The sequence below is a fragment of the Canis aureus genome, chromosome 15 (genome assembly GCF_053574225.1).
Source record: "Canis aureus isolate CA01 chromosome 15, VMU_Caureus_v.1.0, whole genome shotgun sequence".
Classification (NCBI taxonomy): Eukaryota; Metazoa; Chordata; class Mammalia; order Carnivora; family Canidae; genus Canis; species Canis aureus.
Window position 1 is genome coordinate 53,913,183 of NC_135625.1, and position 18,817 is coordinate 53,931,999.

The following is an 18,817-nucleotide window of genomic DNA, read 5'->3' on the forward strand; positions in this document are numbered from 1 at the left end:
GGTGAGGGAGCACCCAATCCTAGAGCAGGAGCAAGGTCAGGGGCTCCCCGGTGGGAACGAGGATGCAGTTAGGGACAGAAGGAGGGGTGCTCACCCAGTGGATGCACAGATGTCCACTGTCCACACAACCCAGCAGCTCAGCTCTCCCCCCTCCCCCCTCCACTCCCCTCCCCCAGCATGTCCCCCCCTTCATTAGCCTGGTTAACTGAGGTATGATTGACATCGGTGTTCAACCCGTGAGCCTGTAGCTAAGTGTGGGCATAATTTTTGTTTGAATCTTTGCCAGAATGGACACCATGGATGATCTTATGGTGATTTGTGTTTCTTTGGTTATCAGGGGACCAAATCCTTTTTTCTGTATTAGTGTGAATTGCGCGTCCCCTGGTTTCCTCTGTTTCTTCTGTAAAAGAGCACTGCAAATACGAGCGGAGCTGCCCTTCCGGCCGTCGTGCCTGAACCTGGTCCATCTCTGCGACATCTTCCCTGGAGCTGGCTTGAAATCGTTCCTGTTGGTCTATGAATCTAGTCCACACCTTCTGGAAGATCATAACAAATAGCACCTCATACTTTACATCTGGTTCTTTTTTTTTTTTTAATTTCATTCAGAATTTTAAGGTCATTTAGAGGTTTTACTGACCAAACTTTTTTTTTTCAAAGCAATATTCACACCCAACGTGGGGCTTGAACTCGCAGCCCTGCAATCAAGAGTCCTGTGCTCTAACAATTGAGCCCACTGGGTGCCTCCTGGTTCTTTTTATTTAGTTTTGAAAATCAGAACTCCACATTTAGGACTGTGTGTGAGGTCCACCTTCAGCTTAGGAGACGCATCTATCTCTTGTGGTGGGGAGCTACGGAATTTGCCAAGGGCAAGTACAGCACTGAAAAAAATTTTTTAAATATTCTTAAAGACATAGAGGGGTGCCTGAGTGGCTCAGCAATTGAGCGTCTGCCTTTGGCTAGGAGCATAACCCCAGGGTCCTGGGATCGAGTCCCGCATTGGGCTCCCTGCATGGAGCCTACTTCTCCCTCTGCCTGTGTCTCTGCCTCTCTCTCCGTGTCTCTCACGAATAAATAAATAAAATCTTTAAAATAAATAAATAAACAAACATTTTTGCAAAAAATTTGCATAGTCCCAAGAATATGGCCTCAACAAGCATAGAACAAAAGTTACGGATCTGAAAAGAGAAGTAAACAAACTAATGGTCATAATAAGATACTCGAATAAACTTTCAGTAATTGATTTTTCATATCAATTTGCTGGAGGAAAACCCCCACCAAAATACAACCTGCTAATAAAGATGACCCAGCGAGCTTTACATTTGTTTTTATTTTTATTTATTTATTTATTTATTTATTTATTTATTTATTCATGAGAGATAGAGAGGCAGAGACACAGGCAGAAGGAGAAGCAGGCTCCATGCAGGGAGCCCGACGTGGGACTCGATCCCGGGACTCCAGGATCATGCCCTGGGCCAAAGGCAGATGCTCAACCACTGAGCTACCCAGGCATCCCCTTAAGTTTGTTTTTAAAGAGACACTGGAGGGGCACCTGGGTGGCTCAGTAGGGTGAGTATCTGCCTTCACCTCAGGTTGTGATCCTGGGGTCCCAGGATCGAGTCCCGCATCGTGCTTCCCACAGGGAGCCTGCTTCTCCCTCTGCCTGTGTCTCTGCCTCTCTGTGTGTGTCCTTCATGAATAAATAAATAAAATCTTTAAAAAAGAGAGAGAGAGAGACAGCCAATGGTCTGGACACTGGCTGGTTGAGTGGTACATCCCTGGGCCCCTCTGTCCTTCCGTGCCCCAAACACATAGTTCCACTGTCTCTGGCATCCATCGTCCTGGAGGGAAATCTGCTGACCTCGTTCCTCTTCATCTTTGGTCCCCTCTCTCCCTTTGAGTCCTCCCCGTTCCTTTGGTACCTATCAGTGTGACCACCATGTGCCGGGTATAGTTGTTTTGTTTTTTCTTTGTTCATTTCTAATTTTTTAAAGATTTATTTATTTAAGAGAGAGAGAGAGAGAAAGCATGAGCAGGGGAAAGGCAGAGGGAGAGAGAGGATCCTCAAGCAGACTCCCTGCCAAATGGCAGAGCCCAACATGGGGCTCGATTCCAGGACCCTGAGATCACAACCTGAGCCAACACCAAGAGTTGGATGCTCAACTGACTGAGGCCCCAGGTGCCCCTCTTTGTTCATTTTTAAATCTGTTTTGGGGTTTCTGAGCTTCATGGATCCATTTGCTACCTTTTATTAACTTTAGGAAATCCTCATCCATTGTTGATTTAAATTTCTCTCCTCTCCCTTTGCCCTGGTGGGATTCCAACTGCATACAGGTCAGACTAATGATGCATCTCACAGATCTGGAATGCTCTGTTGTTTGATTTCCCGCCATCCTTCCTCACCTTTGTATATCCAATTGAGTCATTTCTACTGCCTTGTCTTTGTCGGCTGGGTATCCCTAAAACAACATGACAGTTTGGGTGGTTTCAACAGCCAGGTGTCCAAGATCAAGCTTCCAGCTGATGTGGTTTCTGGTGTGGCCTCTCTTCCTGACTCACAGATGGCCACCTTGTCACTCAGCCTTTCCTTGGTGTGTGCATGGGGCGAGGGAGGGTGGGCAAACTCTGGGGTGGCTTCTTAGAAGGATACTAGTCTGGGATGCCTGGGTGGCTCAGTGGTTGAGCATCTGCCCTTGGCTCAGGGCATGATCCCAGGGTCCTAGGGTTGAGTCCTGCATCAGGCTCCCTGCAAGGAGTCTGCTTCTCCCTCTGCCTGTGTCTCTGCCTCTCTCTGTGTGTCTCTCATGAATACATACATAAATAATTTTTTTTTAAAAAAAGGACACTAGTCTGATGGAATCAGGGCCCCATCCGCACTGGCTCATTTAACCTTAACTATTTCCACAGAGACTTCCTCTCCAAATAGAGTCATGCTGAGGGTAGGGCTTCAACACATGAGTTGTTGAAGAGGGACAGACATCCAGTCCACAAACCTGTCCTCAAAGCCACTGGTTCATCTCTCTGCCGAGTCCAGTCTACTCTATATCCACACAAGAGGCCTTAATCTCCATGTAATCTTTACTTCTAGTTTCATAATTTCCTTTTGCAGTGTCTCCACTCACCTCTTCTTTTTACTTCTATCTTTCTCACGAAATTCCCGCCTCTTCATGCCTGTCATCCACCCTCTGCATCACATCCTGTTGCATACTTAACAGGATTAAACCCCCCCTTTCTATGGCAGGACATCTCTGGGTCTGGTTCTATTGACTGTTGTATCTCTGGATGATAGGCTGTATCATCTTGCTTTTTTGGGTGTCTGTATTAGGGTTCTCCAAAGAGAGCCAGTAAGAGATACACACACCTACAGGAATTAATATAATTAATATAACATAACATAGGGCAGCCCGGGTGGCTCAGCGGTTTAACACTACCTTCAGCCCAGGGTGTCACCCCGGAGACCCAGGATTGAGTCCCATGTTGGACTCCCTGCATGGAGCCTGCTTCTCCCTCTGCCTGTGTCTCTGCCTCTCTGTGTGTGTCTCTCATCAATAAACAAATAAAACCTTTAAAAAATAGTAACATAACAAAAAAAAAATAATAATAAAAAAAATAAAAATAAATAAAAAAAAAATAAAAAAAAATAAAAAATAGTAACATAACAAAGATATTTATCATGAGGAATTAACTCACATGACTGCAGAGGCTGACATATCCCAAGATCTGGAAGGGGAGCCAGAAAGCTGGAGAGCTAGAACTGGTGGTGTGAGTTCCCGTCTGAAGGCAGGAGAGATTGTGACTGGATGCCAGGCATTGCGCATAGGAGAAAAGCAGAGGTCGAAGTCAGTGGTCCCGGAGCCTGGGAGACGGCACGCCCCTCCCTGTGCAGGCTGCCATTCTGGGCTCAGCCCTCATGGCCTGTGGGCAGGCTGCGTCTGGACTTGCTGGGACATTCCTTACATGCTGTTTGCCAGTGGCAGCAGCAGCATCACACCTTCCTTTAGTGGGCCTGGCATCTGTGGGTTCCGGGGTCTGTGGCAGCAGGCCCTGTGCCCTGTGCCTTGGCAGGATGGTCTCCCGAGCTCTCCTCCACCTCCCTGAGCATTGGAGGACCGCTCCTGGCAATCAGCATGCACCGCACCAACCCATGCTGCTTCTCTCATTCCCCCTTGCTCTCAGAACACAGGGAGCCTTGTGTGTCTGGGCCTCCGGGTAGCCCTGGCTCTCTGGTCAAATCCCCAGTGGGGTGCGGTGGCAGGCTTAGCCCGTCTAGTGGGTTCCTGCAGCTCTCCTGGGCCAGCCTGAGGCCCTCACAGGCCCTGCACACCTGGCTCTCAGGTAGCTCCCTGGTCCCCTGATCTGGACTCCAGTCTTCCTCATGAGCGCTCAGCAATGTTTATTGGAAGAGTTGGGGTGTGTGTATGCCACGCGCGTGCCTGGCACTCCTCCCCAGTCTGTACCTGCGAAGAGAACAAGAAAGTAGCCGCAGAACGGGAGGAAGGAGCTGCAAAATCCCATCTCTGATAAATGATTAATGTCCAGAATGTGGAAAAAACTCCTACAACTATAAAAAAAAGCAAACGATCCACAGAAGAAGCGGGCAGAGGACTCGAACAGATGTACACGATGGCCCACAGCACGAGAGAGGAGGCTCAGCAGTGCTACCCACCAGGACAACACAAAGCAGGGGTACGCAGTGCGCTGCATGCCCACTAGGACGGCTGTCAGAGAGACAAGCAGGAAACAGCAGGTGTCGTGTTGGGGGGAGGGGACTGGACTGTCTCACATGGTGGACTGCGGCCACCGCCCTGGAGACGGTGTGGCAGGTCCTATGAAAATTGAAGTGGAGAACTCCCATGTGACCCCGCGACGCCGCTTCGTGCTGTGAACTCAGAAGAGCCAAGAGCAGGGGCTCGGCTGCGCTCACAGTGCACTTGAGATGGGAGCGCCCCAGTGTCTGTCAATGGATGAAGGGCTGCAGCTCCACAGGCGGGTGGTCGCAGTCACAGAAAGGAAGGATGTTCTTTTTTTTTTTTTTTTTTTTTATTTACTTATTCACGAGAGACAGAGAGAGAGAGAGGCAGAGACACGGACAGGGAGAAGCAGGCTCCACGCAGGGAGCCCGACGCGGCACTCCATCCCAGGACCCCAGGATCACGCCCTGGGCCGAAGGCGGCGCTAAACACACCCCCCCACCCCCCACCGGGGATCCCCAGGGAAGGTCGTTCTGACCTGCACTCTGCCATGGTTGGCCCCGAGCACACATGCTGAAAGCAGCTCGTCTTGCAGGGACACAGGTCCCACCTGCTGGAGGTGCCCGGGCAGCTGAGGGACGGCAGGAGGGGGGCGGGGGGTGGGCAGGACAGGGAACCGTGCTGGGGGGCGTGGCACAGAGCTTCTGTTCCGGAGACAGGAAAGCTCTGGAGGTGGAAGGTGAGGATGGCACACAGCAGGAACCTGCTCTGTAGGCCTGTGCGGCGTGTTGGGCGGGGCAGGACACCTGTTGCCCTGTGGCTGGCGCCACACTTGGGTTTTCACTCCCAGGACAAGGTGTGGCAGCGAGGGGCACAGCGGCCAGGCCCGGGGACCGGGCACTAGCCCTGCCTCGGCCGGCCGCGCCGTGGCCTCGTTTCTCACCCTTGCTGGGCTTCGTCTCCTCTTGGAGGAAACATCAGCATCTACCCCAAAGGGCTGCCGGAGAGTCCCACACTGGCCCTGACCATGCCACCTGGCCCTCCCTAGAACTCTTTTTTTTTGTGAATATTTTATTTATTTATTCATGAGACACAGAGAGAGAGGCAGAGTCACAGGCAGAGGAAGAAGCAGGCTCTATGCAGGGACCCACGTGGGACTCGATCCCGGGACCCTAGGATCATGACCTGAGCCCAAGGCAGACAGTCAACCTCCGAGCCACCCAGGTGTCCCTAGAATTCTGAGTTAATTTAGGCCTCTCTCTCCTTTTTGGTTACTGTACCCCGCCCTCCCCTGCCCCCGCCCCACCCCTGTGTCAGGGAAATTCGGCACCAGACACCCCGGCCTCTGGCAATCTGGGCAATCTGGGGATCCTGGCTCCCCTCGGCAGACACCCCCCACAAAGGACTTTTCTGAAGGCTGAGGCAGCAGCAGTGGTCCTCCTGCAGCCCGGCGGGGCGGGTGGGATGCCCCCCGTGCCGCATACTGCTTTCCGGGCTCAGAACGCCCAGTCCCTGTCTGCTGCTGGCCATCTACCCAGAGCACCCCTCTTGCCTCCGTCACTAGCAGAGCACATCACTAGCAGACCAAGCAGCCACCTTCCTGGACTTTGGCACCAAGGGGGACAGCACTGGGTAGCTCCAGGGAAGCTGACAACAGGACTGAGTGGTAGCATCACTCCAGCCGGTGGTCCTCCTCCTTCTCTCCCCTTCCCTGGATGCTGAGCAGGGCAGTGGCGGGGTGCCATCCTGGGGACGGCAGGAGCCAACCCCGGGGGTGCAGGGCCGTGTGGGTCCTGCGGCTTTTCACGGAGGAAGCTACTTGCATGAGTTTGTTTTATTTTTAACAGCTGATTTTTAATTTATTAAAGTTGTCATCCTACAACATAATTCTTTAGCTTATAAACCATGTTAGCCTTTTTGTGAGCATTAACAGACTTGAACCGGTTCAAATACATCTTCAAACATTTCAATTGCATTTTTAAATGTAATACATTTGGTTTCCTTTTAAAGTACTTATTTGTCCAAAAATAACAAGGAAAACCTCCCCAAGGGGATCCCTGGGTGGCTCAGGGCATGATCCCGGAGTCCCGGGATCGAGTCCCATGTCGATCGAGTCCCACGTCGGGCTCCCTGCATACAGTCTGCTTCTCCATCTGCCTGTGTCTCTGCCTCTCTGTGTCTCAAATAAATAAATAAATAAAATATGTTTTTTATAAAAGCTGTTTGGGGGCGGGAGTTACTAAAATTGGGCACAAGATCTTTTTTGGGGTGAGGAACCTGTTCTAAAATTAGGTTGCAGCAGGATCTGCTCCGATCTTTAGAAATCACTGGGCTGCAGCTTTATTTTTGTTTTTTAAAAATATTTTATTCATGTATTCATGAGACAGTGGTAGGTCTTCTCAGCATCACCTTCCTCTAAACATCCTTGAAGGTGACGCCACCTTGGGTCTGTAAAGGCCTCCTGTTCGGTGGCATCCGCCACCACCAGGCCGCATGCGCACCCTGTGTCCTCTCCAGGCCACCAGCCCGGGGGCGGGGACGGCAGGGCCCACCCATTATGGCTCCCCTGCCATAGGCCCCGCGGCCAGCTCACAGGGGCTGTGCCTAAGCCGACTCCCATCAGGGCCACCGGTGCGGGGGTCCCTGGCTCGCGGCTGGCGCGCTCCAAACTAGGTGGTAGGCGGCTCTCTGCACCCTAGCGGAGGCCCCTCCGCACCCATGGGGTCGAATGCCGGCCGCCCCGGGGTACAGGAGTCCTGGGGCCCGGACAGGAGCAGCTTGCAGGAGACAGTAAGGCACGAGGCTGGGCGGCTGCCGAGGCCGCCCCAGAGCGAGGGGAAGGGGAGGGCGGTTGAAGCTGTGTGACTGGCGGGTGGGGCCGAGGCAGGCGGACAGCACTAGGTCAGGGAGGAAGGCAGGGCGCCGAAGGCCACCAGCAGCCCGGCCGTGGGGGTGGGAGCTGCCACGAGCCGCCCTCCCGCCCAGCGTGCAAGGCCAGGCTGACCTGAGTGGGGGGTGGGGGGGAAGGGGGGGCCCACGGCTGTCCCAGCAGGGCACAGTCCCAGTCTGGTCAGTGTGGGGGAACCCACTGGCAAGCCCACCAGGGAGACACACCTGCAGCCATGCAGCCAGATCTGGGGGGGCCCTTCCGTTCTGCGCACCTGTGCTGCTGACCCCACTTACACCTTCAGTCAACACGCCTTTACTGAGCTTTGGTTCCGCAGGAACCGCCAGCTTCACAGGCGACCAGCTCCAGAGCGCTAAGGAACGTGTCCTGGAAAGGACCCAGCACGGGGTGAGCCTTACTGGTGGAGTGGGGAAGCACCGCCCGGGTCGAGGGAGAGCCCTGCAAATGCAGGGGGCAGTTCGGAGAAGCTCTGCGTAGCAGGACTGTCAGCCCACAGCTGCTGACTTGGGGCCACGGAGCCGCTGCTTTCGTCTGTCCTGTGGGCAACCAAGAACCTGGACAAGTAGTCTAGCGCAGGAGTCACGATTTCCAGTGATTCTGCAAATGACCATTCTGGAAGCCCCTGGGAAAACTGGGGCCCAGAAACGGAAGCAAGAAGGTGCTGCAGAAGGCCAAGCAGGAGCTATAGCTGCGGGAAAGGCTGAGGAGGAGGAGGCGTCCTGGGGAGGGGGAGGAGGAAGAGGCCTGGGGAGGAGGAGGAGGCCTGGGGAAGGGGAGGAGGAGGGGGAAGCCGGGGGAGGAGGAGGAGGAGGCCTGGGGGGGAGGAGGAGGCCTGGGGAAGAGAAGGAGGAGAAGAAGGAGGGGGGGGGGGAAGAGGAGGCCTGGGGAGGCGGAGGCAGAACTCTGATGGGCTCACCCACGGCTCACCCATGAGGAGGACCAGGGCATGGGGGAGGAGGACCAGGGGATGGGGGAGGATCCATGGCTGCTCTGGGGAGCTACAGCTGTGAGGCTGGTCTAGAAGTCTCCAGGTGATCTGAGCCTGGGGAATGGAGGCGGCTAACAGTGCTGGGATGGGGGGCCGCCACCTGACCAAACCCAGAACTCTGCTGCGGAGCCATCTGAAAGGCTTCGGGGAGGCAGAGCCGGAGGGACCAGGAGTGGAGAGACCAGGAGAGAGAAGCCCAGACTCCAGGGAAGTGGGAGGAGCCGTGGGGCCAGGCGAGCCGAGGGCAGCGTCCAGGAAGGGTGGCCCTGGACAGAGCCCTGGGAAGGTGGACTGTGGAGTCGCCACTGGTCCCAGCAGAAGAAGACGGGAAGCCCACCCTCGTCCCGGGCAAGAGGCACGCACGAGGCCCCTTACCCTCTTCCGAAGTCATCTGTCTTCTTAGGGTTTTCAAGAACCTGTTTTTCCTCCCTAGGTTTGCAGCGGCCCCAGACGCCGGTGGGAGAAGCGTCCGTGTAAAACCACGTCAGGGCACTGTTGATCGCAGTTAGGTTGGCCGCAGTGTGATTCATCCAAACAAGGCAGGAAGGCCCCGCGTTCCCGAGACACTCGGTTAGGAAGTCCCGGTCACTGACAAATCTGGTTGAGGCTTCCCCGCCGCACTGGCTCCCCCTGCACGTGGGTTCTCCTGCGTGCACGTATCCTACGCCGGTGTGGAAGAAGGCACAAGACCCTGGGCCTGGCTGCCCCACTGACGTTTACCAGGAGGCAGGACTTGGGATGCCCAGGGGGCTCAACGGCTGAGTATCTACCTTCAGCTCCGGGGGTGCCGGATCGAGTCCAGCATGGGGCTCCCATGGGGCTCCCGGAGGGAGCCTGCTCCTCCCTCTGCTGTGTCTCTCATGAATAAATAAAACCTTAGGGGAAAAAAAAAAAAAAAAAAGGAGGCAGGACTTTACATAGGCGCCAGCGAAGTCACAGGGCCGCTTTCCTTCTGCACTCGCGCACTCATTGCTTTCCTAGGAAGAAGGGTCTCTGAGCTCTGCAAGGCTCAGGGTGGAGGAGGGGGTAGTGTAGACACTGGGAGGCCTGGCGCACTTGGCTTCCAGCAGACGGGTCCACAGAGCTTCAAGGTCACAAGGCACTAGGTGATGGTGGGGGCAGCAGTGTCCAGGTGTGGCCTCGGGAACACCCGGCGCTGGTGACTGAGCAGCTGCTCACAGGGACGAGCGTCACTTTCACTGGTGACAGCGGGGCCGTAAACCCCGCACACATGGCGCCAGGTGCACCGTGGGGACGCACGATGCGCGACGCGGGGCTCATCAGAAGACGTTCCTGGCGGCGCGGGTGGAGATCCGGACCTGACCCCCTGGACGGTCCCAGTTCGCCGCACGGCGGGGGCGCCGACCGGACCGGACCCCGCTCCAGGCTCCGCACGGCGGCTGGGGGCTCCCGGGGCTCGCTCCCACGCCCCCAGGTCGGACGAGGGCGAGAGGGCGCGCCGCGTCCGTGCAGGTACGAGCCTGCCCGGCTCCCGTGTCAACGTCCTCCTCCCTAACAAAATTCAAGCGGACTGTGCAAGATATTTTCGGAAAGTAGGGCATTTTGGAAGCATTTCGTAACCTCCGAGACGGAGGCGGCGGCGCTGGAGGAGGGGGCTATGCCGGCGGTTACCGGGCGCCCCCAGCCACGCGCGGGGTCGCGGGGTCGCAGTCCGGGAGGGGCGCGGGCGACCTTGGCGAGCGGCGCGACCTTGGGGCCTGCGTTCGCCTCAGTTGCCCCCTCTGCGCAATGGGGACACGCCCTGGCCGCGGCGCTGCGTCGGCCCGCCCGCGCCGCAGCTGCCGTCGCCCTCTTCCTGCGGACCCTCGGGCTCCGCCGGCTCGCCTGGCCTCCGTTCCCCCCCCCTCCCCCGCCCGCACCCCACTCCCGACTGGGTCCCCACGCCGCAGCACCGCGACGGAGCCCGCGGGCGGGAACCAGCCTCCACCGCCAGCGCGCACGCGCGCCCAGGTCCCGCCCCTCCGGCGCCGCCTCCTCTCATAGGCCAGTCCTACCATCACTCCGACCGGCTCGCACTCTCAATTGGCTAGGATCCGGGCGCGCGACCGGGTGTGGGCGGGGCCCGGCCGGCTATAAAAGGGGCCGCGGCGGGGCTCGTGCCGCCTTGCAGACGCCGCCGCCCCGGAGTAGCCGTCGCCGTCCAGCCATGGTCAACCCCACCGTGTTCTTTGACATCGCCGTGGACGGCGAGCCTTTGGGCCGCGTCTCTTTCGAGGTGGGCGGCCGGGCGTGCCGGGCGGGCGGGGGCCGGCGGCCGGGCGTGGGGAGGCTGGCGGGGGGCGGGTGGGCGGCCCTGGCCCGAGGAGCGCGGCGGCGCGGCGCCATTTCCTGAAGAGGGGCCATCTTGGGCGGCCGGGGGCGGCGGGGGAGGGGCGGCGGCGGACAAAGGCGGGGCGGCGGGGGAGGGGCGGCGCCCACGTGCTTGGCCGCGCGCCGGGGTGGGCGACGCCTGCGGGGGGCGGCGGGGCGCGGGCGGCCGGCGGGGGCGCTGCGGATGCGCCCGGCCCCGCCCCGCCCGGCGGAAGCGAGCGGCGCCCCCGCCTCGGCGCCGACGCCGCGGGCCCCGCCCGCCCAACGGTCCCCGGCGGACCTGGCGGCGCACGCGGACGCGGCCCCCCGCACGTGGCGACCTGCGGCCCCTCCCCGCCGCTCCCGGAGCTGGCGGTGCGCGCGGCTTCCGGGACACGCGGAGCGGGTTCCCGCCGCGACGGCCTCGTCCCCGCGTGTCGGGGAGTGCGGCGCCTGCCGCCGTGACCGCCCCCCCCCCCCCCGCCCGGGCGGCAGCTGCAGTCGGAGGACGGGGCCCCCGGGAGCCCTCGTTTCGGGGGTTTCTCCGTAGTGCTCGAAGCGCCGAGAAAAGGAGTTTGTGTTTCAGCAGCCGCCCGGGCGCGGCTGTCGGTGTAACGTGTCCGCACGGCGTTAACCCGGCTCTTGTCTTGCAGCTGTTTGCAGACAAAGTTCCAAAGACAGCAGGTTAGTGCCCTCTCTTCCCCTTGAACTTCCCAAGGAACGCCAATTCTAAAACACGCGCGTGCATCTGAACATACGTGTCTTTTTTTCTCCAAACAGAGAACTTTCGTGCTCTAAGTACTGGAGAGAAGGGATTCGGTTACAAAGGTTCCTGCTTTCACAGGATTATCCCGGGATTTATGTGCCAGGTATGGAATTCACCGGTTCTGATTGGGGTGGGGGCTTGTCATTGGAGGCTGAGCTGGAATATTTCAGCAAGGGTGTGGAAGGGCTGTTTTCTATCGTTTGGGTTCCGTTCAACCTTTTGAGTTGGCCAATAAGTTACATGTTCTCCGACGACGTTGCCAGAAGTGACGGGTCTTGCTCATGCTCACAGGGTGGGGACTTCACGCGTCACAATGGCACTGGCGGCAAGTCCATCTACGGGGAGAAGTTTGATGACGAGAACTTCATCCTGAAGCACACAGGGCCTGGCATCTTGTCCATGGCCAACGCTGGACCCAACACAAACGGTTCCCAGTTTTTCATCTGCACCGCCAAGACTGAGTGGTAAGGGCAGAACATAGCCCAGGGACGCAAAGGCCTTGCACCTTAGTTTCCCTGCTGTGTCCACCTGACATAGCAGGAGGAGGACACAAAGCACTTACAGGTTTAGGTTGTGTGCTGTAGAAGGCAAGGTACTGTAGCTGCCAGACAGGGTGCCCAGCTGAGTGGCATTGTGGGGCACCTGGCTAGCTCAGCGTCAGGGTCGTAAGTTTAAGCCCTACAATGTCTGTACAGCTTACTAACAAAGACTTAAAGTAAATGCTTGTGAAAATGATACTCTTTTCAGGTGAGGATGGGATTGTTGGGTCTTAAGGGATCTGGTCTATAAGATTGGTGTCTATTCATTTAAGAGAGATTGAGCAGGGAGCCTGACCTGAGACTTGATCCCAGGACCCTGAGATCATGATCTGAGCTGAAGGCAGACGCCCAACCACTGAGCCGCCACCTTAGGAGACAGATTAATTGTCTGTGGCGTTACCGTGTCCTAGCTGGAAGGGTGAGGTGCTTGGTGTCAGGTGGGTGTCAGCTGGGGTCAGGTACGAGGTGCTGATTGCTCCTGGCCTCCGGCGGGTGCTAATATTAGAAGTTGCTTGCAGGTTGGACGGCAAGCATGTGGTCTTTGGCAAGGTCAAGGAGGGCATGAACATCGTGGAAGCCATGGAGCGCTTCGGGTCCAGGAATGGCAAGACCAGCAAGAAGATCACCATCGCCGACTGTGGACAGATCTGATGAATCTAACTCCTGTTTTATCTGAACTTCCAGACCGTTCCTTTAGCTCAGGAGAGCGCCCCTCCACCCCCACCTGCTTGAAATAGCCCAGTCTCCGCACTCTCACTGCAGTTCTGCGGGCTCCGTGGTTCCTTTCCCCAGGTATAGCTGGATTGCAGAGTTCAGTTTATGATGATGAAATAAAATCTAAACCACAGTTGTCTGTCCTTGTTTGGGGGGAGTCAGTCCAGCCTTTCACTCACAGTGGTGGGTTTGTGTTGGTTCCCCTGACCCAGAAGCTCCTGGAGGTATATGGAGTCAGGGAATGAGCAAGCCAAGGCTGGATGGAAGTGGGAGGGTACTAGCTGTGCCAGCACCTCGTTTGAGCCTACATGCGTGGACACTCGTGGGGAGGTGCTGGCTGCTTTTATGGCCTCCTCTACCAGTGGGTGAACTCCATAGGTCTTTGGACCACAATCCTGGATCTGGTTTAACTGGGGCATGTGGAAAAGGTCAGCAGGTGAGCCTAAAGTTGATCTGTTGATGAAAGTGACAGGTCTTGTGCGGATCATCTTGGTCCTGATCCTGCCACCGACAGGAGTGGGGGGCCCTCCCTTCCAGGTCCTTGGAAGCCTGCAGTCTCGCCATCCTGAACCATGGGGTCCAGTTGAGGAGCCCTTGCCCCTTGTGAACTGGGTGCAGGGCCAGGTGTGTGGCTGCAGGGGGCCTGTTAGCGCTTTAGAGGCCCTCAGGTGATTCTGTTCTCTGAGGTGTGAGAACCATGTGTCCCTGGCTGTGTCCCCTTCTTCCATCCTCTGGGTAACCACGCTGTCCTGTACAGCTTGGGACCAGGAGGCTGCCCTTGACCGAGCGGGCCTTGTTCCCTGGGCTATTCACTCCTAGTCCGCGGCTGTGTCTGCTCAGCCCAGGGATTCTGGGCAATGACCCCAACACCATGGGTGCCACCAAGGCAGTAACCAGGGTAGGCCCCTATCAACTCTCCCAGGAGGAATCCCACCAGTGACCAGGACTTGGGTGATGTGTCAGCATGTGACCGGAGCCCTCCCTTGGCCCCGAGGGACTCTCCTGGAGAGCTGGCCGCAGGACCAGGACACTTACCTCCCATCTGGGCTGTCTGGGCCCTGGGAGTGCCCGCAGAGAAACATGGCCCAGCCAGAGGTGGGGGTGGTCTCCACGTGCTGAGAACTTGCACACTCTGCGACTGCTTCCTGTGCAGAGTAGGGAGTCGGGGCAGGTTAGCTTGGGGTGTGAGCCCCTGGGGCCTATCTGGTCCGTTCAGTGACTCCTGGTGCCAAGGTGCCGCTCGGTCCAGAGGAGGCTCCCAGACATTAGCCCTCTGCAAAGTCGGGGCAAATCTGTGACGAAGGCCCAGGAGAAGGTGGACACTGCTGCTCCCAGGGGATCCGGTGTGCTTCCTGGAAGGCAGGGCTCACCCAAGGCCTTTATCACACCTCTGAAAATGGGGCACAATGCATAGAATCTGCAGTATCTGGTCCATATTCGGGTTTTCGCCATTGGGCCCAGAATGGGTTTGTTACGGTGGGACTCGCATACGGTTGGAAGGTCTGCCCTTCACTCCCTTCTCTGCCTGGCCCAGACCCTGGCCCCCATCTTGTTCTTGTGTCTCTGGTCTCTCCCCTTTCACTTTTGCCACTAGTGTAAACTTGAGAACTTACTGAGTTTATACACCATAAAATTCACCTTTTTTTTTTTTTTTTTTTTCACCTTTTCTTTTTAAAGATTTATTTGAGAGCGAGAACACAGGCAGGGGGAGGAGCAGAGGGAGAGGGAGAGGCAAGTGCCCCGCTGAGCGGGAGCCGATGCGGGCTCGTCCTAGGAGCCGGGATCATGCCCTGAGCATAACGACAGCCCCCAGGCGACCCCCACACCCTTCTTTATGTCCTTGGCTCCTGTAGCCCAGGACATCCCAGTCACCTGACACTTGCCCATGTCACTTGCTTCTTCCTCTGGCGCTTGGATTTTCTCTAAACTGGAAGTGAGGCCAAGGATGTTGGACTCAAGCTAGAAGACTTTGTAGGTGATGCCATGTGCACTGGATCCTGTCCCTCGTGGGTGCACGTGAGCTCAGGCCAGCTCAGCAGTGACTGTGCCCCTGCCCAGCGGGCAGGTGACTCGTGGGCAGTGGGTTTGCTGCTGTGGGAAGACCCTGTTTCCACACCTTCTGCTGACTGCTCCATTTGAACATCAATTAATGATCTTTGCTAGAATCCATTATTATTCTGTAGCCGTAAAAATAAATTTCAAGTCTCTCCCTCTTTCGGTTACCAAGGACTCCCAGATTCTTACTTAGCCTGTTACAGACAGTACAATGTTTGGTGCTCAGTCCATCTCAGTCTGACAGCAGAAGCCCCTCTGAGCTGACCTCTGTAGCTTCCACCTGGTGCCAGCTGTCACCAAGCCCTGCCCGTGTGCTCCCTGCAGACAGAGCAGGGTCTGGGGAGAGAAGGACCTGCGTGCATCCTAAAGTCAATATCTGGGGCACCTGGTGGCTCAGTGGGTGAAGCCTCTGCCTTCAGCTCAGGTCATGATCTGGACCATGGGATCCAGCCCCACGCTGGGGGCGGAGGGGGGGTGGTCCCTGCTCAGCAGGGAGTCTGCTTGAGGTTCTCTCTCTCCTTCCATCTGCCCCTCTCACGACTGGCCCACGTATGCGCACACACATCACATGCATGCTTCTAATAGTTTTTTAAAAAATGAATCGCAATCTGTGAAAAACAAGCTGTGGCCAAACCCAAGGCAAGTCCTGGCAGGGTTTTTTTCTTAAGTGGGCTCCCCACCCAACAGGGGGCTTGAACTCACAACCTTAAACGAAAGCTGAAAATACTGTAAATATCCATCACAGGGGACTAGTTACATAAATTATACGAACTTGTTAATTTTTTTTTTAAGATTTTATTTATTTGAGAAACAGAGAGAGAGGCAGAGGCACAGGCAGAGGGAGAAGCAGGCTCCATGCAGGGAGAGCCCGGTGTGGGACTTGATCCCGGGTCCCCAGGATCACGCCCTGGGCTGAAGGCGGCGCTAAACCACTGAGCCACCTGGGCTGTCCGGAACTTGTTAATTTATAGTAGCCTTTCCGCTCATATCCCTTTACTACCCTCAGCTCATGATTTTCTTACCCACCATATTCACTAGTGTCCTGAGTGAGCACTATAAGAAGAGGGAGGGAAATCACCGAGGAGGCCGTTGTGCATTTTGCTCTGAATGTCTGTGTCCCACCAGCAGCCACTCCCCAGGGCACAGGGGGAGGTCAAGGGGGCACCCTATTCATGCAGGAGCACGAGGGTGCACGTTGGGTGTCTCCAACCCTATGGGTGACATCACATGGCTTGCCGCAATGGTAATCAACTCTGGACAAAGTCCCAAACCACGGAATCCATGCTTCCTTCTTTTTTTTTTTTTTTCTTTTCCATGCTTCCTTCTGATGGCCCCGTGGCTGAGGCCCGGGAAGTGCCAGGGCTGCTGGCATTTTCAACCACAGACAAGCCCCGTGTGCCTACAGGTAGAAGGGACTTCTACACTCGGTCATCGTGAATAAGCTTCTCGTGTGCACGAACATCTGGCGGATGTCTGGGCGCCAGGGGTGTGGTCTCATGCGTTTCAAGAGGTCCAGCCCTGCCCCCTCTGCATGTTTCCCAGGAGCCTCCCTCCCTGCATGTTGTGACATCCTAAGATGTAGCTGTTAAAAAAACAAGGTAGTACATCGCCAACATAGCCTCGGATATGCCTTTGGAAGATGAAAATCAAGGTTAAGAGCAGGAGGATGCCACATAACATATGGCACAGTTTTTGCAAAAAAAAAAAAGAAATGTATTTTGGGGCTCGTCTGGGCCTAGAATACCCTCGGGAGGCTCCCTGTGGGCGCCGCTCACCCGCGCCGCTTTTACCTGCATCAACACATCGAGAGCCTCGAACACACACACACATTCTGAAATGAATCAGTCACAATCGGCTCACTTCAAAATGCTTCATGTAGACGAAGCTATTGCTGAAAAAAATTCGATTTTGTTTATCACTTTCTTAGGCAGTTTTCAAAAATGAAAGCTAGGAAGTGCTCAGTTTGCACACCAACTGTGACACACACCTGGCTTCGGGTGCGCCCTCGGCCTGCGCTGGCCTCCCACTGGGACACTGGCGCTCAGCCCGTTGGAGGGGCTGCCTTTGGCCACGGGTGGAGCGTCCCACCGCCAGACCCCACGGTGGACTGGAAAGCGCTGGCTGCTGTTGCATGTGGCCCGCGCCTGGGCCCTCCGCACCCTTCAGGAGGCGGGTCACTTCCAACCCCTGATCTTTCCCATCTGCCCCAGGCCACTCATCCTCAGAAAGGAATTTTTTGTTTGTGGGCTCTTTCTGGGCCTACTGGTCCTAGAAGCGACCGCTTATTTCATAATGGATTTACAGACTTGTTAACCGAATTGCCTGCTGAAAATAGCGATGACTCACTCGCCCAAGCAGGTCTGGGAAGAAATCGGATGGATTCTTGGTAAACCCTGAACGCAGGCAATAGTCTTTGACCAGAGAGCCCCAAAAGATGCCCGGTGCACCTGCCGTGCTGCGATCTCCGCGTCCTGGCTCCCGGCAGAGGGGCGGCTGTGCCCCGCAGTCGCCGTGACCACGCGGGGTGGCCGCCGCTGGGAGCCCATGTCCCGCCAAGCCGGCAGCCACCAGCATGGGTAGGCCTCGTGCCCGAGTGGGGGCGGCAGCGGTGGTTTTCCAATCCGCTGAAATCCTGTGACCCGGAATTGGCCACGAAAACCTGACTCTGTTCGGCGACACGCCCAACTTTCCAAGTTCCGGGATTTTTCAGGAAATCCTTTGGTCAAACAGCAGCGGTTGTGTGTCACGAAGGTGGTGGACGTTTGGGGTTTCTCGGGGGTTCCAGCACTGACCTGGGTTTGCAGGCGGATTTGCGCCGCTCCTGTTCATCCTCAGGTCCGCGAGCCCCTGGCCGGCCGTGGCTGGGGGTCAGGACCGGAAGGGACGAGGCCGAGCTCCCTGGGGAGCGGCGGGCGGCAGCTGGCCGGGCTGGATTGGGCCGCGGGCCGCGGGGTGGGGGGCGCCCTCCTGTACCTCGCGCACCTCATGCACCTCGTGCACCTGCGTCCTGCCTGTGGAAGGGCTGCCCGCCGCAGAGAAGCGGCTGGGGCCCGAGTGCGGGGGCCTGTCCCACCTGGTCTCCCTCCCACCCATCCGGCCCTCAGCAGGGCAGCCGTCAGGGGCAGGGGGGCCTCCTCCGGCTGTCCTGATGGAGCCCAATCCCGCGCCCTCGTCTGCGCCCCACTTCGGAGTCGCTAGTGTGCTTGGGCCAGCAATGCTGGGAAGGGCTGTTGGGCGCACCCACAGCGCCCACGGGGGGGCCTGGGACTCCGGGGCCGGGGGCGCTGAAGGCAGTGGGCGGCGGGCCATGCAGGCGGGGGGCCCCCGAGGACCCTGCGCCCGGGGCCAGGGCTTCGGCGCATCTGAGATGTTCTGGGCACCATGCCCGGCCCTCGATGACACAAGGGACGCCATGTCGCTCGAGTCTGCTTGTGTCGGGATGTGACACTTCATCGGCTCAGCGCCTGGTGGCTGAGACATGTGCCAGGGCTCAGCCAGCGTTGCTGTTCCTGGTGGCGTGGGGACGGGCCAGAGCCCCACTGAAGCTCCTCGCCGCCCGAGGGCGCCCGCTGCGAGGCCGGGAGTGAGCCACCGGCTGGACGGCGCCAGGCCTGGGAAGCTGGGCCGGGGCCGCACGGACGCCCTCTGCCACGTGCCTGGCCAAGCGGGTCCAGGCGAGTGGGGCCACGCTCACTGGTCCCGGGGCCCTGATCCCTACCTGCATTCCCCAAATCCATTGCTTTCTGGTCCGGGCTTGGGGGCCACTGCTCCCCACTCTGGACGGTTGGCCTCCGGTCTTCTCTCCCGCCCTTGCTCGAGATGAGCAAGTGTGAGCAACACTTGCTCACC

At 57.4% G+C, this 18,817-nt stretch overlaps 1 protein-coding gene and 1 long non-coding RNA gene across 4 annotated transcripts; one reads left to right on the plus strand and one right to left on the minus strand.

Annotated features, from left to right (window-relative positions):
* Positions 1 to 306: 306 nt before the first annotated feature.
* Positions 307 to 10,434, minus strand: LOC144284843 (uncharacterized). 2 transcript variants are annotated; one of them, XR_013353264.1, is made up of 4 exons: positions 7,803 to 10,433; positions 4,322 to 4,454; positions 3,688 to 3,793; positions 307 to 536 (listed from the first exon to the last, which is right to left on the minus strand). It is a non-coding gene; the product is annotated as an uncharacterized LOC144284843 (long non-coding RNA). The 2 variants fall into 2 exon arrangements; XR_013353265.1 differs by lacking the exons at positions 307 to 536; positions 3,688 to 3,793; positions 4,322 to 4,454 and adding an exon at positions 6,639 to 6,867 and having other exon boundaries at positions 7,803 to 10,434.
* Positions 10,435 to 10,667: 233 nt separating this feature from the next.
* PPIA (peptidylprolyl isomerase A) lies at positions 10,668 to 13,046 on the plus strand. Of its 2 annotated transcripts, XM_077849945.1 has the most exons (5): positions 10,668 to 10,820; positions 11,548 to 11,578; positions 11,675 to 11,763; positions 11,952 to 12,124; positions 12,718 to 13,046. In XM_077849945.1, exons 1-5 carry the CDS (start codon positions 10,752 to 10,754, stop codon positions 12,848 to 12,850), a joined length of 495 nt encoding a protein of 164 aa, XP_077706071.1. In that variant the 5' UTR covers positions 10,668 to 10,751; the 3' UTR covers positions 12,851 to 13,046. The 2 variants fall into 2 exon arrangements, with proteins under 2 accessions (XP_077706071.1, XP_077706072.1); XM_077849946.1 differs by lacking the exon at positions 11,548 to 11,578.
* Positions 13,047 to 18,817: the final 5,771 nt, after the last annotated feature.

Bases quoted from the DNA above. Each gene is read 5' to 3' on its own strand.
- PPIA (XM_077849945.1), top strand. From the start codon at position 10,752: ATGGTCAACCCCACCGTGTTCTTTGACATCGCCGTGGACGGCGAGCCT. The intron at 11,764-11,951 runs GTATGGAATTCA...TCATGCTCACAG, and splicing joins TCCCGGGATTTATGTGCCAG to GGTGGGGACTTCACGCGTCA. The intron at 12,125-12,717 runs GTAAGGGCAGAA...AGTTGCTTGCAG, and splicing joins TGCACCGCCAAGACTGAGTG to GTTGGACGGCAAGCATGTGG.